At 37.3% G+C, this 24,063-nt stretch overlaps 2 protein-coding genes across 5 annotated transcripts; both read left to right on the forward strand.

Moving 5' to 3' along the window:
* Positions 1 to 664: 664 nt before the first annotated feature.
* Positions 665 to 6,905, forward strand: LOC122537433. Of its 2 annotated transcripts, none has more exons than XM_043670584.1 (4): positions 665 to 1,030; positions 3,220 to 3,406; positions 5,389 to 5,560; positions 6,602 to 6,905. In XM_043670584.1, exons 1-4 carry the CDS (start codon positions 908 to 910, stop codon positions 6,765 to 6,767), a joined length of 648 nt encoding a protein of 215 aa, XP_043526519.1. In that variant the 5' UTR covers positions 665 to 907; the 3' UTR covers positions 6,768 to 6,905. The 2 variants fall into 2 exon arrangements, with proteins under 2 accessions (XP_043526519.1, XP_043526529.1); XM_043670594.1 differs by having other exon boundaries at positions 5,392 to 5,560.
* A 4,807-nt stretch (positions 6,906 to 11,712) lies between these two features.
* On the forward strand, positions 11,713 to 23,848 carry LOC122537452. Of its 3 annotated transcripts, none has more exons than XM_043670636.1 (3): positions 11,713 to 12,060; positions 19,046 to 19,341; positions 23,197 to 23,848. In XM_043670636.1, the coding sequence occupies exons 1-3, from the start codon at positions 11,893 to 11,895 to the stop codon at positions 23,252 to 23,254; spliced, it is 522 nt and encodes a 173-aa protein (XP_043526571.1). In that variant the 5' UTR covers positions 11,713 to 11,892; the 3' UTR covers positions 23,255 to 23,848. The 3 variants fall into 3 exon arrangements, with proteins under 3 accessions (XP_043526571.1, XP_043526560.1, XP_043526551.1); XM_043670625.1 differs by having other exon boundaries at positions 23,314 to 23,848; XM_043670616.1 differs by lacking the exon at positions 23,197 to 23,848 and adding an exon at positions 21,308 to 23,075.
* Positions 23,849 to 24,063: the final 215 nt, after the last annotated feature.

The following is a 24,063-nucleotide window of genomic DNA, read 5'->3' on the forward strand; positions in this document are numbered from 1 at the left end:
CGATCTTCGAGATGGAGTAACATTCGAATTCATTCCTTTCTGTCATTAATAATGCCCCATTGAATTTTAGCGATCGATTGTGATTTGTCCAGCTTGAAAAGAAAATCACGACATCGTAGGAAACTTGACACTCTGATTGCCCCGATTGAGTTTCGCGATCCTGGGATTCGTTATAATCACATTGTTGTCGATTTTTATGGATACGATTGAAGAAGTAGAATAATTTAACTAAAGATTCGTCCGATCTAATGCAAAATCGTAACAAGTATCTTAGTTCAAATATTTCACACAAGTTTGTGTATTTTAAATCTCACGCAAATACTAAACATCATAGCTCGATCATAGTATCCAGAGAACGAAACAAATTTCTATTTAGGGTTTCACTTCTTGTACTCGTGATTACGAAAATACTAATTTATAAATAAACATCCACGGTATAATAATTGCAATAATTATTATTAATAATCAAAGTATAATAGTTTTTGTATTTTACAAAAGGTCATTGAAATCTCAGAAGAAAGAACATGTCGCGTGTAAATCAATAAAATTTTCGCGTAAAAATGGCAAATTAGTCATTTTGACCAGTATGCTGGTTATAGCGACGTGCATCCATGTTAATGGCAGTCCGAGGATTCGGTATCCAGTGAATATGAGAGTTGTGTGCCCATCGATGGAAACTGATCGTCGCATTAATTTGACTAGGAGCAACGTGCAACCGGCGCAGTTCCAACCTGTCCATCCAGTTGACTGCGGTCGTTTACCGCGATCGAAGCCGGCTCATTATTCGCCATAACTCGCGATAACGAACTAATCGTACCTACTAACAAACTCTCGCCACCTGGCTGACCGATCACAGACCTTCGAAAAATCTCAAAGACACTCGCCACGATCTCGTCGAACGGTCAGCATGCGGTGTTTCTTCGCGCTTTCGTTTCTGTCCGCGTGTTGTCACTTTGGATTGTGTTTCGAACGAGACAGGAGGTACTTGGTGTTCCCAGTGCCCGGCAACGTAGCGCCGACCAAAGTCCAGGTACTTCGAATTGTACGCGGTCCTGAATTTTAGTGTTCGAGGCCAGTTTTAGCCATTCTCTGCGTGGCAAATAGTTCATAAATGCTTTCGTTAAAAAGTTTTAACCATGGATCGAAATAAATGGTGGCTTAACTTTAACTTCGTTGAAAAGTATCTTTATAGAACACAAATATTTTATCTATAAAAGTAATAAAAGAAATCCATGAAAACTAATTATTTTGGAATTGATTTATTAGAGACGGTTTCACATGATGAACAAACGGAGTAATTTATCAAATACTAGTCACATCATGTCGTTGAAAGTTCAAATTAAATTGTATTCTAGGTAACAGGCCAAGTAACTAATGATGGTAGTCATCACGGCAGATATTACACGATTTGCATTACGTTTCCAAAGAGAAACACAAACAAACTTTAAACTGAATTATCTACGCGAATAATGAGTAACATATTCAGAATATGAAAGTTTAATTGTGATAATTATTTAATATTGTTGGAGTATTCATTGAATAGTATTTTTTATAATAATTGAAAACTTCTTTAATCATCAGTGAAGAAACTATCTGTTTCTGCAGAGTAAGCAATTTTCATTTTTATATTGTACAACGTCTATTCAGACCGAAACTTTTATTTTCACGAACGTTCCTTTGTCCGTTCTCACTGAAACTTATAATGTGAGAAAGTTTCAAAGAAAGTTTCATGGTTTAAATATAGAAGTTATTACGAAGTATAATACAAATATAATGAATGCGATCAATTTCAACGATTAGTTAGTCAAGAAAGACCAATCACCTTTGAAAGCAAAAATTTGCAATTTACACACCGAGCGTGTATTTGTAATTTACAATCTACACAAATTAATTACAAAGATCAAAACTGCTTGTAAAGAAATTCGACAAAATTGATGTGAAATTTAATTCGCAGTGAATTCAATGCTACTTCAATATCAATTTTCCATTGATAAAAGAGAGTATCACTTCGAAACATACACACACAAGTACAGCTTATGTGTACAGCTTCGCGTTTCATATTTTTGTCGCAACGTTTTCAACGAAACATTTATGCACTCTTTGTTACACATTTTATCTATATTTCTGCCCACTGTTCTGACGTTCGAACAGCAAAATGCAAGACGTCCTGTACATCGCCGAGTAATTGTGTCGATACTCGAGTCGTCACTCCAATCAACCCATACGTTTAATTGTGCTCGTAATTCTAATTGGATATCGATTGCTAATTGTTTAAGCGATATATCGTATACACGTTGTGCTAAACGGTGAAAGTGTGAACGATGGGGGTGAGAGGGGAAGAGGGTGAGAATATCGAGACATCGTACGTTTCTAAAGACAGAACGATGTCTCCCTCGACATGATGGCTCGATAGACATGGCTTCATACACGTAATCGCGATGCAATTATCTGCAATTGCGCGGTGCACGTTACGATCGTTCGCAATTTAATCGCGAAATTGAATGCATGATCGATAATCGTAATTCTACGGGAGTCGCGTACCCCGGAGAAAAATATCGACACTCTGGTTATCGACAGAAATTCGTAGAAGTTAATCTTTAGTATCGTGGTAACGTTATTGAAAGCTAATTGAAATCATCGTTCACGAGATCGTTTAGAATGTATTCTTTTACAATCGCGCAATTTGTTCTTCGCGTTTAGTCAAGTGTAGAATTCTTGCCTTTTATTTCTGTTTAAAGGTTTCTTAGTTTTTAATGAAACTACTCTCTCTTATTGTTTAATTTTGCAGCAATATCCTGACACGAAATTATATAACAACAGCAAAAATCGAGCGATAAAATTGTATTATAATAATCATTTATCCAAAGTAGGCAAGTGGGCAAGTATTCGGTGATTTACAGAGTGGAGTATCAGTGTGCTTGCAAAGAAAAATGTGATCGTGAAAGTGTTAATACCGTCTTAAAAAATTTCTTCTCATCTACCAAAACAGAAGTACGACTTGTCCAAATCTCGCGACGCACCCAGTATAATACCAGAATCATTGTTCTGGCGAATCGGCCAGCCGGAAATTCGTGTAATATTTTTACCATCTAATTTCATTTGGCCGAATGTCACGAGCTAGCTAGCTCCGAGAACGGGAACAGGCCTGCCAGTTGGAATTCGATTGCCGGTTATTATAAACGATCGATGACACCTTCGTGTATTTGAAAACCGTTCCAGTTAATCCTCGGCCTCGGTTTACCCACGGAAGTCGACGTCAGCTTGATTATCGGATATGTGATGAAATTTAATTACGCCCTGCCCTATAACGCCTCCTACTTGACGGATTCATACGTTCGCCATGACAGATCGATCAGCCCCGGTGTCGAGGTCGACGAGAATGACGAGCCAACGCCGGATCACCAAGGTACACGCACCTCTCATCTTTCCGTCTCGATGCGCTTCCGGCATTTTTTCTTTTTCGTTTCTCTCTTTTTCTTTTCTCTCAGCCTAGCACGTGCTTGCTTCCGTTGCCTAATTCTTTCTTCAATCATTTCTCCCGCCTCTCTTTTGAGTGTTAATTCTAGCTATTAAGTTCTTTAATAATTTTTTGGCGAACTTTTTTATTGAGATTACATAAGATTTGTTTCTGACGAACGATCACAAATTCCTTTTGTTGAAAAATTTTTCTAATGTCAAAAGTTGATGGTCGCAATGATCTGAGCCGTTCTGTTCAAAAACGAAAGAAGTCCAACTGATTCTTAATTAAACAGCATGACTGCGACTGCAACATATTGGGGATTCTGAAGATAAAGTTTTGATCTTCTTTCGTCTTTGGAAAATTGTAAAAATTAGAAAAAGATATATTTTATGGTACCAGCTACATAGCAATTTACTTTTTTTACTACAGTTTTTTTTTTTTCTTTCTCAAATTTCATTTTATCTCTAAAACGACTCGTCGATTGAAAATTTAATAAAATCAATTGAGAGAATGTTAAAGTCTCGCATGGCCGTTACTGATTCATTCCTATATTTATTAAAACGATCGATAGATCGCGAATTTTACATGTGACGAGAGTAAAAGGAAGATCTCGCCGTAACTCGACTGATTTCACTAAATCCTCGCGACTATATCCTTTAGCCCGTGGAACCGGAGGCTTCGGCTCAGTCGGGATAAGAAGCAGATCCTCTTCCTTTACATATTAACAAGGCTACTTTTGTTGTGTGTCTCGTCTACTTACATAGCCCTGCCTCCTTTGCTGAACTTAGAAGACGTTGTTTAGGTGCAACGGGTTAAGTCCCAAGATGGAAAGAGAAAACTAACTTCCAACCATCTGGCTATGCTAAAACGATGGTTGCATTTGACGTTATCTGTGTCAAGATCAGAAGCACGCTATGCTACGGAGCCGAGGACACGTTCATATATATTATAAACAGAAACAAGAACACCAAGAGGATTTCTAGGGGGATTTCAATCGTTCCAGAACTTTCAAAATGTCGATTTTTACTTGCATTTTTCGAAATTAAAGACGAATGTAATTTTTGAACGCGTGTTTTTAATGGAACATCTCAAGTTTTAGCTGACTTTAAATTCTTTTTACACAGAGTAGATGTGTTACTATTGGAGGAATCAAAATTAATAAGAAATTATATTTCCTCTTATTTCTTTTTAGCCCGTGAAACATGAAAATAATTGAATGTTTAATGGCATGTCTAATCTCTTTTCTCATTTTAATTCATGTTACAAGCGCGCTCATATTAATTAAGGATTGCTTTGTTCTTTTCTCGATTTAGATAAGTACAGTAGTCAATACGATAGTTAGGTACAGTGACTCCAGAAAGTTATCACAAATTTTGAGGGACCGCTTTTTCGAAATTTTCGAGAGAAAAGAAATATCTCTATTTGCTTCTTAAAATAACGTGAAAATATTAAAAAAAAGATTTCAGTACTGAAATACGAGCTTTATGTTTTAAAATGTGCTCAGTTTGATTATGAATAAAACGCTTTAAATAATACCAATAATATTTCCAATACAATTGATAAACGATTATCAACATTTTAAACTGCCATGACTTTATAAGAGGAAATCGTAAAACAGTCAAATTAATTTTAAGTTGATTTTAAAATGTGAAGCTTCTATTTCCGCAATAATGAAGATATTTTCACATCATTTTGAAGAGGATAAATAAGGATAAGGTAACTCTATAAATTCAAACGTTTCGACGCACACAAAAACATTTCTTCCATAACTAAATCCCTTTGTAATGATTGCTTGAAAACACGTTTTCTCACGAGGTTAATACGAGTTTAAAGTATCGGCGATTTATCATCGAGTGCTACGAAAGCTTCCTGGAGCCACTGTACTGTTAATCGTTCCATTCGCGCGTTCATCGAATACTTTCTGCCAGTAGGAGTGGCACGTGTCATTACCAGATGGGAAATTTACGAAATACTCGAGTCGGTCCTCGGTGGTTCGCGATCAGGAAAGGCTTGTCTTTTGAGAGCGATCTGCGAGGCTTCAGCGGTGCCTTTTAATCGAGTTCACGGTCTCAGTTCTCAGCTCGTTCATCTTCTGCTCACGTGAGTATCGATTTGGAAGGGATGACGGGACAGGGAACGTATCGGGGTTGATTGTGCTCTTGCAGCGGAGCTGCTTTCTTCGATTATCTCGCATCTCCTGTGTTTCGTCGGACGTTAATTTACACCAGAAATGATTTACGCCGTGCTACTTGCATAGTGTTGAAACGTAGATCAATGTGCATGTCCGGGGATAACATATTTGATTGTGATACATTTGTAATAGTTTATTGTTAAGAGTCAACTAGATGCATCGTCGATTAAATAGTTTCGTTGGCTCGTGAGAAAAAAATATCTATAAAATAAATAATTAGTTGATTATAGCGTATTTACTTCAACTTAGAACTTTATACATTTAAATAGAGAAAACTTCAAAATGTAATTTTTACCTTGATTCTCTATAACCAAAATTTATGAGAGAAACGTGTTCTTAATTAACTATAACTACTTAGTTCAATTTGACACTTTATGCAGTAATACTGTAGGAAAAGAAAAGATAATTGAAATATGGAAAATTCACTTCCTTTGAATTTTAATGTAATGATCCTGCAAAGATTTTTTAACATTTTTTGATCGTGTGTTTGTTAGTACATTTACCAGTAATTGTTCGTTGAATTTCAACGCTTATAATGATCTCTGTTAAGAATACATAACATATTTCAAACGTAAGAATAAAAATTTGTATAAAAATTTATAATCTAATGATCAGTGTTTTGTCTGAATAAAGTTAATAGTTCTAATCTTGAAAATTACATATTCAAAAATTTTATTTTTCAAATTTTATTACAATACGTATTTCAATGACACATTAATTACAATTAATCGTCTTTTTCTTTTTTTTTTTTTTAAGTTTTATTCAAGTGATACACAATACAATCGATTTCGCTTTCGATGAAGCTCTTGCTAATCGTTTTCCACTAAGCGCAACGTTTACATGCATGTGCATCGTGGTTTCCCTGTGTTCCTCGAAATTTCTTACTTGACCATTATTAACGCGAATTTAAACGCCTCACGGTGATCGGTTAATATTGTTCGTCGTTTCAGGCCGTCGATCACCTCTGAGCCTTTCAGGACTGACTTTGATCGAGTATATCACGCCGCTGAAATTATGGGCCGACAAGGAGTCAGCCTCTGTGATAGTTTATTCCCGGAATGTACAGTGAGCCCTCTGGATTACTTCACCGAAGTCCACCAACGATCATTCGGCTAACATTGTCTGGAATACGCTCACTTAATTGATAGAAAAATAAACTTAAATCTCCCGGTTTTATCCTTCAAGATTGATCGTCAACGACATCCCTTCCTTGCGTTTCATTTTTCTATGCTCTTTCATTGTCAGTAATATACACGAAAAGAGTATATTGATCTAATTTTTATCTTCCAAAGTCGAGTAATTCTAATAAACGAAGCGCAACAATGATTAATTGGATTATAACAATTTGTTTGAAACGAAAGTTCTGTTCTACAATATTCTTTGATTTTAATCCTAATGTTAGTTACAATATCATATAAATAGAAATACAATGTCCTATTTAGAAAAACTACGATGGTCTTGAAATTTTTCCAAAACATTGAAATATTATAAGGTTGTATTACCATCATTCAACAATTTTAACAGGTACGAAATTTCATAGGTGAAATTCCATTTATGTAGGATTAAAATAATAATTTTTACATCGATGCATTGTTTCCTAATATCTATTTGAAGCCAAGTTATTCTAAATCAAACGATTTGACTAACCTGAACGAGGATTAAAACACACGTTGAAACATCAGGCTCTCTCTTATATTATTCCTTATATTATGTCCAACAGAATTTCAGTTTCATTTCCTTTCTTTAGTTTTTCACTCTAGTAACAACATTATTTCTCTCCGTTATTTCACATCATTGACCGAATTGTACGCCACGTCGGCGACTCCATTGCAATTGGCTCATCAACAGTTGAAGATACCTCAGAAATTCCTCGGGGGACTTCATTCCACTTCGGTCGACCTACACACACAGACACACACCCGGACCGAGTCGTTCGAAGAAATAAGCAGCGTTCTGGAAAAAGCCTCGGATGAAAGTCCCGCGGGAGGGTTGCGGCCCCGAAACGAAAACACTATATCGAGATAATTTATGTGCGCCGATGTCGCGCGATATTAGAGATATCGGGGGGAAGGAAGAACAGGCGGCGAACGAAGGAAACGATCAGGAGAATAGAGGGATGGGAAAGTGGTGGCACAAGGGGCGAGGTCCGCGAGAGGGATCGCGCGCAACGAGAGGGGTTGGCGGTTCGCGGCGAAACGTGACGCAGTTATCCGGCGTTATTGGCAGTTTTCTCGTTCAATAACAGGTACACGTAAAGAGAAAATACTCCGTTTGAAATTTATAGAGGGTGTAGAGCGAGCGGAGCAGGGGTGGAAAATGACCCGTGACGGCGAGTGACCGAGAGAAACAGGGGTGAGAGGGACAAAGAGAGAGAGAGAGAGAGAGAAGGACAGAGGGAAAAGAGAAAGAGAGTGGTTTTTTTTCAGGGCAAAGCCATTCGTGGTAATTAACACGGGCCGACAATGTACGATTTTACTTCCGCGTCGTTACAACGCCACCGAGGCCGAAACCTTTGAGCTTTTGCAGGACCGTCCCTTCCTCCCTTTCTCTCTTCTTTTTGCTCCTTTTCTTCCATTCTATCCGCGGACTATTCGGTTAATTGTCGATAATTCGCGATACGTAGAATCGACGAGCTCATGCGTCACGAACGCATTGTCGCCGGTAACGCGTGTTTCGTTCTCTGTCGATCATCGGTTCTGATCTCTGCGAGGAAGGAAGACAATTACCGGAGCATTAATCGTGATCTTTGTTTCGATCCGCGTTGCTTCGTGATTTCAGGTGAAATTAATTTTCTGCTTCGAGTTCAACGCGATGGGAGGGGAGGGGAAAAAAAAAAGAAAACTCCGGCGGTAATACGAAGTAGTTGGGTATACGGGTTACAGCGCGGAAAGCAATAAACAGTGTCAAGCAATCAAGCAGGCAACGTTGCGAAGCAATAAATTCACCGGGGAAAAGTTGTTCGGGGTCGAGCTTGAAACAGGAGGGGGACAAAAAGTTCGTATATTTGATAAGCTGGGTGGAAAAATTTCCGAAAACTCCCGTCGTATATTGCCGACCCTAACGAAATTCCAAGTTGACGAGCCTTTTTTCTTTTCTTTTTTTTTTTTTCCACCCCCGTTGCCATATATTAACTAGCCAGGCGAAATTGGCCGGCGTGTTTTCTCATTTTCAGGAGTTTTCTTCGCGCTTGAAAAGTGAAGCTCCCCGTCGAGTTACATTATTTACAAGTCGACAGCCATCCAAATTAATTAGCATTGCAACCGGGCTTGAGTTTTCTGAGAACCATTTGGCCCGGGAGAACTGACCTCCGCCCCAAAGTTGAAAAAGCTTACGCTTTGTATCTCTGCTGTGCGATGTTTCTGCTACATATATATATATATACGCGGTGTATCAAAGAACCTCTTAACTCATTCGTGGCTGGTAATTTCGTAGAAACTTTTGAAGTATAAACTCATGAGGTATTGTAATTAATATGAAGATAAAAGTCTGATAATCAATGCTCCTTCCTACTCACATACGCATGTAATTCACGCGTAGCAGTTAAATTATATCCATCGTTCAGAAATATCTGCACTTTCTTAATCTTTGTAACTATCTGAAAAAAGACACAAAATGTTTCATAAATTTTAAACAAAGTCTATATGTTTCATCATTAGAGGGCATATGTATATATTTTGCCAATCGAGTATCTCATAAATAATAATAATAAAGAGTAGTCGTATCTTCTTCTCATTTATATACTTGGGCGTAAAATTTTCGATTTTTGGGAAATTTTGTAACACCGTGAAAAAGAATCGCAGAACAATCTAGTTGAGCTTATTTCAAGGAGCGAAGCCGCTATTCTTATAATCCCGGATTCATTTTGTTCAAAAATGTTTTTTCATCATGCAGCAGGTGGAAAAATTAATTAAACAATTTGAATAATCTTCGTTTATCTTCATTTATTAAATATTATTTTACGTAACGATAATCCAATTAAATAATTCATTAAACAATCTAACTAAACTATTAGTCGAATCTATTTAATCTAATCTATGTTGATTTAATTAATTTAATTACATAATTTAATTATGAAGCATTCACGGTGTTTGTTTTTGCATCATTGCAATTACGAAATAATACAAATACATCGATAATATTTATTTCCATTATCTGTGTATAATTAACATTAGCAATGTCTTTACAAGTATAACATTTTTTCGAAATATAACAACAGAAAACAAATGAACTTATTACTACGCTGTTTTACAAATTCTATAAATGGTAGTCGAACAGAAATTTGTTTCTGTTTGTGAAAAATTTTTACCTTCTAACATATTTCATACACTTGTACAATATGTATTTTGCAAATTTTCCAAAAATGCCCATTACGCAATCTGATAGTTAAAAAAAAAAAAAAAAAAAAAAAAATAAGAAAAGAAGAAACGAAAAGTCTGCAAAAGTTTGCAAAAGGACACTATGAAATCGTATTCGAAATTCGAGGTTCCGAGGGGAACACGTTTCAGTATCCGTGAAACATCTCTAAAAATGGCGTTCTACGTTCAACAATTTCCTCGCAGTCTGTACAACGGCGACGATCCGGTCGGATCCGTAGATTCATCCTTGGCTCGAACCACGGGGACGAGCTTTCGATTTCCGGGCCGGACGTCTCGGCCAGCCGGATAAGGAACGACAAATGGACATCGTTTAACCCGGATAGATAAAAGGCAAGGGTATGCGTGTCCATTCGCGTTCGTTCGTTCGTTCGCGGTTAAAGATACCACGAAGTTAAAGATTCGTGTATATAACGAGGGTAAATTTTACAAGGTAGTTCAAAGAGGTTGTAATTCAATTTGATGTCAGGGTCGGAGAATTGCGGAACCTAGTTCACCGAGATTTCGTCTGGACGTTTTTAAATCATCGATTACGAAACAAATATTGCGGGACCCTCTCCTAAACGCCGGATGTACTTGTTTTCTCTCTGCTTTCGTCTGATCGGAGAAACTTAACTAGCGTGAGATTTTAACGAGGATGTTATCATTAACGAGGATTCTATATTTCTTCTTTTTTTTTTTTTGGACCGATTTGGAGAATTTGTGTGAGAATACTCGAGGAACATATTTATGTTTCGGACGTAGAATTGTCATAGAACAATCTCAACTTGAAAGTGTACAAGGAAGTTATACATAGGGTATTTAGATTAAACGTTAATAAAATATTGAAACACAACGTGAACTTCATTTGCAGCACTTCATTTACGATTTACATCTATTATTCAATTCTAATTTTTAACATTCGAATTATGTAATTAAATTTTTCAGCTGGATTCTGTAATTTTATGCGATTTAAAGTAACTGAAGTATTTATAACGTTATGATAAATTATCGTTTGATCCTTAGTTGGTTAAGCATGTAGTAAATATTAAAGATAATTCTATTGAATATTGAACTGATACAATGGATTGCTATTTAAACATTTCTGTAAAATATATTTCCGCTGGATTAAATGTCTTGCAATTTCTATGTTACTTTTAGATCTAATTCAAGCTTTACCAATATAATCACACTCACTGCAATATTAGTGGAATATCGAAATTTCTACACAACACGAATGATACATTCGCAAAAAGTTTCTACTGGTGTTCAATCACTTTCGTAAGCGATGAAAAGAAACATTGAGAGTTGGAAATATCAATTACCATGGATTAGAAATATCACGGACGATAAAATAATAAAAGAAAAGATGTGTCAGTCGTGACTCGTCACAGGAGATCATTGAAGATCGTCGTCGTGACGCGTTAATAACTCTACGAGTTAAACACGATTGTAACAACTGCATGCGTGCTCGTGCTACGTTTGACAGACGTGTGTCAATCAATTAAGAATCTGTTGCTAAAATCCCAAGACGAAGGAAAGATCCATAGAAGGTCAACACCTCGTTAACGAAGCATCCCGTTACCAAAGTGTTCTTCCTTGAATTAACAGTCCGCAAATCGGGCGAACAAACGAGCCAACTGCGAAAGCAAAGTAAGAGCCCCGACGTGTCAATATTTACACCCATTATTCGCGTCGAGATACAACGGGGCCAGGTGTTACAACTTGCTCCTCGATTCGTCCAGGCAGTGATAACACGTGGCGAACGCTCCACTCAGGATGGTTTCCGCTCTCGTCTCGAACAGCTAGGCGATTGCAGTTCGCCTCTCCCTTTCCGTGGCCTGTCCGTCGGCGTTCAACGATCGCTTCAGGCCCGAAAAGTCGCTTCGATGACTGGTACTGTCTTTCTGACGTTCACTCTCGCTTGCCTGTCGCCGTGTCTGGCGCAGATGCTCGAGGACAAGGATGATCTCACGGGGAGAAATGGAAGCAAGCTGTTGGCAAGTTGCTCGCGGCGACCGAGGGCTCTTGTTTTCCCAGATCCATCTCAGTTCCTGGTACGTACAGAACACCGTAGAGATTTCGCTCGACGAGGCTAATGAGCTCTTTTCCGCGGCCAATCGAGGATTCGCTCGCGCCTCGTTCAAGTGCTCGCGATCGGTTTCCGCTTTTTCTTCCGGCGATCCGTCGCAATTCGAGCGAACCATCTGTAACTCTTGCACGCGCGCTTCGTTTTGCACGATCGGCTGCGACCGAGGGATAAGAGATTTCGGAGGAACAATCCTACGCGAGTGTCAGATGCTTAGTCACGTTTGACATTTGTTTGAGAAACTTCGACACATAATACGGGATAATAAATACTGGGAATATACTGTCGTTTCGTAGATAGTAAAACTAAAAGTACAAGTGATCGGATTATTGGCGATTTTGGAATAATTCGTATAGATTTTTTAAAATGTGTCTTCTTTAAAAAGTCAATCTTCCAAATAATTTTCACATTTTATAGCTGGCACAATGCAATCGGGTATTCAGTCTTTAATTGATTCCTTTTTTTCACATAAATTCATCGTTTTGTATCGAAGACTTTGAATTTCTACTCGTCAGTCGATAACATTTATTTTAAATTACATATGTTATTAATTTCGCGCCAATAGTTTGGTAATAAAGTAGATGTAGAATAGAAATAAACGAGAATTTGTTCTTGGAATCTCGTCAGTCTAATAATTGGGCAGGGAATGATTTTTGTAATTGATTAATTTATTAATTATTTGCATAGTACTTATTATTTTAGTTTATTAGCTAAGTAACTAATTTAACTAATTAGGTTGCTGATATTCGTTAGTGTTAGTACTCGTATACAGTGTAATTTATTGTATTAATATGTTTAATTAATTAATATGGTCACGATTTTCATTATTCAGAAACCGATAAAGAATCGAAAAAGCAATTCTTGTAAAGTAATAATATTATCGCGTTTTATAAATTATTATATTCATAGATGAATTATTGCATTCACAATGGAAGAAAGACCGAAAAAATTAACTGCAGTTAATATAGAGCTTTTTTTAAATTAAAAATTATTCTCCAGACAGAACATTCTTGAATTGAAACGAAACGAAAAATTTTGCAAATTTTGCACTTGATGAAACCGAGAAAGAATATCAGTCGCAGTTTTATATATATGTAGTAAAAAAGAGTTGCACAGTGATTTCAATTCGCGTAACGCTAACACATTCGTGTAACGCGATGATACTAATTGTAAGAGTTAAAATGCGCGCGCTTGCACGCTAGCTACACCTTTTTCACAAAGCGCGCGTAATTTGGAAATTATTCGCGAGATTTTTAGACAATGTGTCTTTTCAGATTTTTACTCTTGCACATCATAGTAGCGAATTACCTTCGTCGTAAAGCTCCAAGAGCTCGGCGTTACAGTTGAACTTTCCGCTTTGAGCTGACTAAACCACTGCGCTGGCGCTGTTCAACCCAACAGCGGAATGTTCCTGTTCCTTTCTCATATACAGGGTGTCACAATTATTTCCAAAACTATTCGTCACTTAAAAAATCCCTTTTCTTTCTGTTTTGAGAGGGTAGTAATTTAGTATACCTTTGTTAGTTTGTCTCTAGATAGACGGGTGTATGGGAGATAGATTGTTACTATTTTTTCAAGTATAATTATATAATTTGTTTTACGTCAGTCGACGCAACTGCAGAAAAGTATTATGTATATCGAGAAATTATTAATTTAGGAGATTTATTATCATTGAAAATAATAAATTTACATGCGTATAATTATACATTTTAATATATTATTATTATTATTATTATTGAAAATAATAAATTTACATATATATTACTTCAATTTTATAAAGCTTATCATATGAAAAGCAAGCGCAGTATACTTGTATTTATACTGTTCTTGTCTTTTCTGCATAAATTTTATAAGAAATATCTTCTAAACTGACGGATTTTAGACGTAAAAAGGTATTTCTGTAGAGAGCGACCTATTGCGTCGATTGACATAAAAGAAATTACATAATTGTGCTTGAAAAAATAACAGTGACTTTCTTACCACTTAGACGCGTCTATCTAGAGACAAACTATGTGTATCAAATTACCACCCCCCTCGAAACAGAGAAAGAATGAATTTGAAACGTTTTTTTAAATAACAGATTAATACTTGCCTTTTTTTAATACAGATTAATATGTTGCAAGGCAACGCGTTAGGCGAATAATTCGCGTTATTCGTCCCGTATCATCCAATAGGGAGAAACGGGATCCAGTTGCCACAACAGAGGTTCTCGGGGGCTGAAACCCCGAAAACGACTAGTCGTTAATACAGTTCAGCTGAAAAGCCTCGGCACACGGCCGGGGAAGCTTTGTCACGACACCTACGGTCGCCGAGCGCAACCGTTGATTATCATCCGTACGCCCAATTATTCTAAAAGAGATACGCGGGGACGGAGATGGCTCTCGCGTGAAACCGCTCGCCGTTTACTCCGCTTCTTGAATAATTCCCGGGGCCGTGCCACATGTCCGGGGCTCATCCAATTTTCCATCCAGCGTGTTTGGAAACGGTCGTCCTTCGGATTACAACCACGCGCGGCTTGATAGGATGAACAGGGGTAACTCGGGGGTTGGACGGGGGCCGCATGTTGTAACGCTATGACCGCGGGATTTTCAACGAGCCAGCCTTCGGCCATCGCTGCGGTGTCGCGAATTAAGCGAACTTCAACAGCGGGACGTCGTTCTTTAAAGTTTGCCCCAAAAATCTAGCGAGAGTTAGTCTCTCTAGCGGCAATGAGAGTTACAGGGAAATACCGGGGGAAAGTGAGGATTTTTCGAAAACCGAGATCATACGGAACCGAGTTGAATGAAAAATATGGCGCGGTGAATAGAGAGTAGAGAAAATTTGGAAATAGATGGGCAGAGAATGGGCACGGGGGAAACAGAAAATGGAAAGCAGGAAATAGAGAATAGAAATAAAGAGAAAGAAAGGAAGTAGAAAATCGAGAATAATGGGGAACGGGATTGATTTGAATACTAATCTTGTTTAGTAATCTATTTATCTCTTTCCTCTCTGCGTGTATTGTTCGTTTTCATTATGAAAACATTATACATTTGCAACGAATACAGATTGATCTGGTTAGAAATCGATTTGCTTTTACCGTTTAATTTTTAATTTCGTAATTATAAAAACTTGGAGTTAAATGATTAAATGACTCGATCAAGATATTGAAATTATTATACAAGAGCTCTCATAGACTATGCTCAAGTGTCGAGTAAAAGCATCAAAATTATTCTTGCTTTACATATATAATAATAGAAAACTCATACACTATACATATACTCATATACTTAATAATAGAAAAATCATATACTATACATATACTTATATACTTTACATATATAATAATAGAAAACTCCAACAGTATCATCACACTGTACCGAAAATTATAAACTAAAGATACGAAATAACGCAGAGAGGGGAGAAAATAGGGATAAGATCTTGGAAATATCGGGGTCTCGCAGAGGGCCTGCAGTACTTAAAGATTAACAGATTAGAAAAGAACAGCGAAGAAATGAAAAAAAGGGCAAATAAGTCGCAGGTTATAGTAAAATTAGCCTTCGCGATCAACGCGCAAAAATTCATTCATCGTGAAATTCGAGAGGGATTACTCGCCCGATTGAAACCGCGACGATCGAGCGACAATGATGGTTCAAAAATCCATTCACCCTATTAAGAACGCAATTACCAGGGTGGTCGGTAAGTAATAACCGGTTTCGGAAGAGCGGCCCGGTGTAGTGTATAACGTATTTCGATTCCCATCTTCCCGTCCGATATCGCGGTACACATTCCACCTGACCTTTCAGGGCTCATCCAATTTCAGCGCCAGGTGGATACCTCGATCCTGTATCGGGCACACGCGCGCGCTACCGTGTGCATGTACGTGTGCATGCATACATATTCATGGTGTAGAGGGCGGGGAAGGGCAGCATCATGGGCCGCGGCCGGTGTATGAATTTTCGATAAAACCGCGAATTTCCACGGAAAATCGTTTCGGGCCGCGCGCGTCTGGGGAAGACAGTTTAACGAGATTCGCGGAGGGTTCGCGCGCGCGCGGGGAACGGCTAGAAGCGTTTTTGCATCGAACCGACCGGCCCGTTGCCAATCGAGATCGATACACTTCAAAGACCCCACCGATACGCCGCACTGCCTCTGGCTAGTGATATTAATTGCGTCGCATCTGCGAATCTAATGCTCTCTGTGTCCTGTGATCCTAATTTTTCTCTCGAGGTACTACGCGCGTGAATCGTTGAATCAATTCTTTTTTTTTCTTCTTTTTCGTGTAGAAGCTGGTTTGATGTAACTATTGTTAATTGCAACACTATTATACGCATATATACGCATATAACGTAATTATAATAGCTACATATAATACGTAAATATAACATTATAATATACAATATAATATACACTTATGTAATATTATACGCGTTTACTCTTTTAGACATACTCATTATTTTATATCATACGCACAACTGCTTTTTCTTTCCAATTTTCCTTCTCACAGTACAATATCAACGACATATCTTTATAAATCGAAATAGAGTGTATTCTCTAGTCGGTTATCTTTTATAATTGATGTTCAATTACAAACATTACTCTTACGATAATAAAATATGTAACGACAATAGATATATAAATTATTAATACATGAGTGTGTTATGTTTTCGTAGCAAACGTTAGAACCACCGGTAAATAAAATATAAAAATTACATCTGATGTTAAAGTACAAACCAAAGTGCTTACAAAAGGTCATTTCAAATTACAAATTAATCATTTTCATCGCTCTGGTAGTTTTAGTAATAATAAAACTTGTAGTTAAATTTCGTTCAAATCCTTGAATTTTATTAAAAACAGAACGTTGAAACTATTTGTGATCCTAATTCAATGTGCACAGGCACACACTGTCAGTCACAAGTATTTACACACCTAGTGCAATTCGATTGAAAGATTTATAGTTTTATTATATTTCCAATGTTAAATTGGAAACGAGATCAAATACTCTGATGAATTTTAACTGAAACGGGAATTTTCATGTGTATCAGTAACAATTGACTGACAGTTTGGGAAAGCTTTCAAAATGTAGCTGCAAATAGATATTTCGGTCGTTAATATTCAATAAACACGTAAGCTTTGAAGTTAATTCGAAATGCACATACAGGATGGTATAATTTTTCAAGCACTTCTGCTAATGTAACAAAAAAAAAAAAAAAAAAAATGTTTCGGACAATCTAGTCAGGTTTGCATCAGTTAAAAATTTGAATAATAAAAATTGTCAAAAAGTGTTTCTTCATAAATCGTCGAAACTTTGAAACGAAACTACGTACTATTACAAAGTCAATGGATGCAGCAATTTAACATTAAGAACAACCCTTAATACGTATCAAAATTAGTATGTTAGCTTTCACGGAAAGCCATAAGAGTGAATGAATAAATAAATGAAAATTGTTTCTCGATATTTGGACGTATTTGAATCGTACTTAAACTAAAGGGACGTGAGTGACCTATTTAAATGTTAATTAAACTAAAGGGGAAGGGATGCGAGTGACGCTTTCCCGTGATCATTGATTCCCTGAGTAATGTTCTGCAATTTAGAGTCAACTGTTTTCTAGTTTGAAAGCGTCCTATTTCAGAAAACAATACTCACTGCAATTTAAATAAATTATATAATTTAAATGAAATTATATAATTAAAGTAAATAGATTTGTACAATTATGCTTCTGTCTAGACAGAAATCAATATTAATTTTGACGAGAATATCTGTATCTTTCAAGCAATTGCAAAGAAAGGCAAATTGTAATTTGTCATACTGACAAGTTTCAACAATTTAACTTTTTAATCTAAATACACTCTCTTTCGACATTTACAGATTCTTTTACTTGCTTACCAACTCACTATCATGAACTTTTATTCCTGCTTTCCCCAAAAATTTACACGGTTCGTTTCACGCATGGGTATCATCAATTATAATTAACACAAAGTTATATTTAACACAAAGTACAAAATAGTCACCATAATATATCGCAAATAAGTCGTACTGGATTTGCGTTATTTGTGGAAACACGCGGCAGTACGTGTATCATCAAATGCTCTTCAATTTCCTCGTTTTATTCACAGTAGTTACAAAGCTTCTCTCATTAAATTGGCACAAATCACCGCGCGCAAATTATGGTGCACGTGCGCGCAAGAGTTACGAGTCCGCCGAATTCGAGAAGTCGGGATCGCGATTAACGAACACGTACGTTCACAGTTGTTTTTAACAGAAGCGAACGAGAGATGCGCGGAACGGCGGTTCGTTTTTGGCACCGGGCACCACTGGATTTTAACGCGCTCTCGTCTGAGTTCATCCAATTTCCCCTTCAGGCTGCTCGCCTCATGAATAACCGCTATAATAAGCGAGTTCTCTGATCGAATCGCCGGGCGTCTACGTGGTCACCTCGTATCGATGGATTTCACGGGAACGTTCTCGAAAAGAGTTACGGAGAATCTCACGAAATACGAATATCTCGCGAAGTGAAGATGCGACGTGGAATATATGTTTCGGAGATTCTTCACTCTCGATTGGTTTCCTACGGTTTAATATTTCTCGGTTAAATTGTTTATACCGATGGCCAAAATTATATGATACCGCACGATTTTGTGTATTTGACATCATCATTGTTGCAGTGAACACATCGAGATCTTAAACAGAGAGAATAGAGAAATTAAAGGAAGAAATTCGCTCGAAGAAATTATAAGACGATTTCTGTCGGTGATTATCCAACTGTGAATGGAAATATAATTTATCATTCATTTATATATTAATTCATTTACTTCAGAATTAAGAACTTGGTCATTTTATCTGTCTAATAATTTGCACGCATCTTCGTATCTCACGTGTTCTCTCTTCGCATACGTCTTTCTCGTCTCTCAGTCTGCTATGTTATCAGGATGTAACAAAAGTTCGTCACGTTGTTTCGAAATTCTGTTGAAAACAGCTAATCTTTGGGCTGGGCACACCCTTGCAACTAGAACGGGAAAGCGTGATTATCGGTATGTTTACGAAGATCATATACGCCATGCCTTCCAACGCGACGGATTACACCATCCCGGGAGTCTATTACTCCCGAACGCAGAAGAGCAGGTGGAGCATTTACAAGACGTTGGAAAAGGTCGCCGGTATATACGGATTCGGCGGGAAAGCCTGCCTATTGAAGGCCATTTGCGAAGCTGCGTCTGCTCCTTTCGACGGGCGTTACGGTTTACTGGGACAGCTGTTGCACGTCTTCTTCAAGTACGTAATTTTAACCTCTTGTTTGCTTAATCGCCGTTGTGTCACATAGTATTCACGATCATGAAAATTTGTTAGTTAGGAGTGAAGTTTTAACTTGAGTTTTCATGAAAATGATCTTTGTCCATATTTGTTTTCCAAGAGTGTGAAAGAATACTTTAGTACAGCGGTTCCCAAAAACTTTTTTACCCTACGTACTCTTTTCTGTCGTATGGATCATTTATTTTTTGAGCGGGATGCAAGCACATTTTCCTGTTTGAACAAATGAATATTTTAATATTTAAATTGTAAATTGTGCACGGATAGAACGTTTACATTAAAGTATATGTGAATTTTTTGTTTTCTCAAAAAACCACTTTTAAAATAAATACCACTTTTAAAATAAACGGTCCATTGTTTCCTTCCCCTAAGAATTTTTATATTTTAAATATAAAAGTATAAAAATGTTTTCAGATATCGGTACGCGAAGTAAGTTTATTTTGATGACATAAAAATTCAATTCACCCAATCCTGATGAAACTAATAATTAATGGGAAATTTGGGATTGTTTGATTGTTGCAATAAAATTGAAAAGCTTCACTCACAAAGACACAAATGAACATAAATGAAAACAATGTATGGATGATTCTTTCTGCTACTTTTGAATAGAAGTCCAACATTAGGGATAAAAATTCTGTGACTTATTTTACATCAAACATAACTCTTGCTGTTGAATCAGTTTTTAGCTACGGAAATTTATCCTGACGATCATTTCCTTAATCGACAATTTGAATAGATTTAGATTCAAGTGATCATTACTAAGTTTAGGAAACTATTGATTGAATTTAATCTCCGGTGCTGTCAAATTTCATTCTTGATCACAAATTACCTCTTGATTCACCCTTGAAAGTCGTGAAATTCCTCTCGAGTTGGGAACTTCTGTTCTTGAAGCATCTTCAATTTTCATTCAATACATTTCACGTAGATCTTATGACAAAGATTGTTATATATATAACCATTTAATTTTAATTCAACAATAAGTCAATACATATAGAGATTTATTTTTTATAATATCCATTTTTAGCATGGCATGTGATTGTTAGCTCTTGTTTATTGATGCATATTATTTTCTAGAAAGTTGAAACATTCGACGAGCTGAAACGTCGTAACTAAAACCCAATTTTCCTTCTCTAATCCATACGTAAGCTTACGTATAACTAATCCAAACCTCTTACCGGAACCAAATACAATAACCCAATGTCAATTTTCATTCGAGTAATAGGATGAAACAGCGATTCATCTTTTACAATATCATCTGTTACAGCCTGTTATTAATTATTGAACTAATCTGAACAGATCGGAAAATCTGTCAAGGCAAAACCCACATTTTGAACTTAGGAAATCACTGCAAACCCCTTTTTATTTTACTATCCGGGAGACCGAGAAAACTCGAAGTCCCGCCTTCAGGGCCGCAGCAATGCGAAATCAATTTTCAACCCCTTAAACGGAACACAATGTGACTTGGACTGAAAGTCTCGATCACGTCGTAAAGCGATGAATGTTGGGGCAACACGATAAAACCTCCCCCGGAACCGATGGCACTAAAAGCCAAGTTACGATGACGTAGTAGTTAACCGGTGAATTAGCAGAGTGCTGAGAGATTAAGCGGTTGGTCTGCATAACGCGGCGCCAATTAACGCGAGGGAAGCTGCGAAATAACTTCGGGGCTTCTCCCGCGTATCCGGTCGCGTTATCGATCCCGGTTGCCACCCTCTGCTCTGCTCTCTGCTCACCCTTTCCTCTCTCTCTCTCTCTCTCTCTCTCTCTCTCTTCCTTTCTCTCTTTCGTCTCCTCTCTATTTCCTTCTTTCTCTGCCTCTCACTCCCCCTCCCTCCTTCTATCCCGAATTCTTTCCCAGACCTGGATCTCTCGCGGCGACGATTGTAATTTTTCACGGTGAAACTCGAACGCGAACTCGCTGGAATTCCAGGCCTTCGAGCACCGAGGAACGTTACGACGAGTACGGGGATCGTGAGTACCGCGCGGCCGAACGTTTGGGCGAGCAGATGTCGACGGAAAACTGCCACGCCCTTTATCCAGAATGCCGCAGAAGTGTGCTCGACGTGTTCTCCACGGTGATCACGTGAGCCCTCTACACCGCCACGGAACGGGTCCCTATGAAGAAGCCACGGGGACGAGGATGCGAATGGAAATTCCGCTCGTTAATTTCGGGGTTGAATCACGGCATCACCGATCGTCCGATTTTGCCTCGTTTCTTCCGGCCAGTCACTGCGAAATTTGTAACTCTTTGAGCGAACAAGAAAAGAAGAGGAGAAGAAATTGATGGTTGATTAACGTTGTGGTAAAACAGAGAGGGACTGGAAAATTGCGAATTTTCTTCTCAAAGGGTTTGTCATCAAACAAGAGATTACATTTAAGGAAATATTTATTCTCGTAGATGGTCTCTCGAAGTTTTTATTAAGGTACTATAAATTAACCACTTGAAAGATAGGCTAATCGCCTTTTGTGCGATTAGTTTATCTTTCAAATTTTCTTGGATTCAACATTGAGATTCTTTTGCATAAGAATTTGTGTTGTAAAGAGCTGGAAAGTCTCTTCTGCTTGGCTTTACGTCATTCTACGCAATTTCCAGCAGTATAATAGACGCGATCGTTTAAACAACACGTGCCCTTTTTTCGTGTGTTTGTTAATCTAACTAATTATTACAGTCGACTGTTATCTTTTCAATTTTCAATAGAGGTGTCAAAAAACTAACTATTCATTTAGGAGCTACGTAAAGAATTACCCAGCCTTACTTATATTTTACCAAATTTCCTGTTCAAATAATCAATGTCGTCGTTATTATTTCATAAGTTTGAAATGACGTGGCGACGAGAACAATGTATATTTTTTAAATACTGAAAGTACAGATCGTTTAATTACAGCAGTAGTTGAATTCGAGCGATTATCATTAATAATATCTATCAAACTATATATTTTTTTTAAAGAGAATTTGGAGCTGTATCGATTAATGGATTAAAAAACATATTGTCCTTAAGAAAGTGGAAGTGATCTTGGAATTTCCGAAATACTTTCACTTACGAAAAATTAATTACTGTCATATTATAGCTGTAACTTCTGTTAACAACATTTTTCCATGTCTCTAAAAATAACGAGGATATAAGAAAAGAAAGAATAACAGGTGTTGTTATCATTTCGAAAGGTATCTGAACAAGTCTAGTACTAACAGAAGCATCAAAGTGATCTAAACGATCGTAATTCATAATTTTTCATTCGAAATTTTATAGACAAATAGAACAACGTATTTTAATAGATTACATCGATAAAATAAATTTTTATAGTCTATTAAAGTATCTTCTAAAGTAAAATTCTATATTCTTCGTCGTTTTACAAACCTTTTCTTATTTCTTGAACTTTAATATCCTCGGCACAAGGTTTGTAAACTTTAATCTAGTTCTAGCATTAACTGAGTCCACAGATTAAAAGTTGCGGATTATAAACTTTGATAACTTGAAAAACATATTTACAAAATTTCATCTATCTCGTTCTCAAATCTTTATTAACGTTGTTATCCAAAAAATGTGTTAATATTGTATAAAATTTCATGAAAATAATATCAGTGCAATATACACCATTGGCATACTGCGGATTTTCACGTAAATATTTTTCATATCTTTGCAAATAATTTAAAATAATTTAAAATGTCGAAGTATTTCGTATAATGAATGTATTGTATTGCACGAATACACCACGTTTCGTGTTTGTTTCTATATTTCTTGCCATTACGATACATTCCGCGCATTTCTGCGTACAAATGCATAAAAATTCGCAGCCCAACGATTAATGTTAATTCCCCAGGTATCAAATGACTAACGTCGACAGGAAGTATCAGTCTAGTTACCGCGCGGGGCTGTAAATGTCAGAAGAAAGGACCGTACTGTGGCGTTTGTCATTTATCAAGAAAATGTATTGCAGACAAGCGCCGCGAAGTACATCGAAGAGAAGCGATTCATCCAGGCGAGTTGGATGCCTCGTGGGCCAGTTCAACGCTCGATTATCCTCAAACGATGCCTAAAACTCATCTCTTCGAGGAGGGGGGGCCGTTTCTCAAGGTGTCGAGGCCGCCGTGAAAGCATTTCTTAACTGTGTGCCGGATGTTCCGCGAGCATTCCACCGCGCGGGCCGTTTCACCGTCCCACCCCCGAGTTTCATTTCCCTAAAAGTACCCGCAGCAATCGTCGAGTTTCGCCCCGGTAGTTCGTCGGAATTCGAAATTAAAGAATCTTCGCCGTTCGTGCTCCGCTTCAAACGAACCGGCCATCTCCCTGACTTCCGATTAGAATTCCCGGATAACTTGGAAGTTATCCCTCGCGTTCCCTTAAATAAGAAACGAGGCCCGCTTCATCGGGGTACTTTTTCAACGCGTGAACTCGGGACGCTCGGCTCGTTTCGATCGCGTCGTGCCAATTTCAACATTGGTTGACTGCCAATAGTTTACTTGTGAGACATAACACGGAATATTTTAATAATTTTTATTTATTTTTTATTTTATTTTAATAATTTTTTATGAAATATATTGGGTAATTATATTTAATTACTAATATCTATCCTTACTGTATGAATAACGAATTTGCAATGATAATAATTAATGTAAGTTGTTGTATTTGAGATATAACAATTCTAACGTATGTATAATTCTGTATTGGGAAAAGAATTAAAATAATA

Source organism: Frieseomelitta varia, unplaced genomic scaffold, assembly GCF_011392965.1.
Source record: "Frieseomelitta varia isolate USP_RPSP 00005682 unplaced genomic scaffold, Fvar_1.2 scaffold_161, whole genome shotgun sequence".
Taxonomy (NCBI): domain Eukaryota; kingdom Metazoa; phylum Arthropoda; class Insecta; order Hymenoptera; family Apidae; genus Frieseomelitta; species Frieseomelitta varia.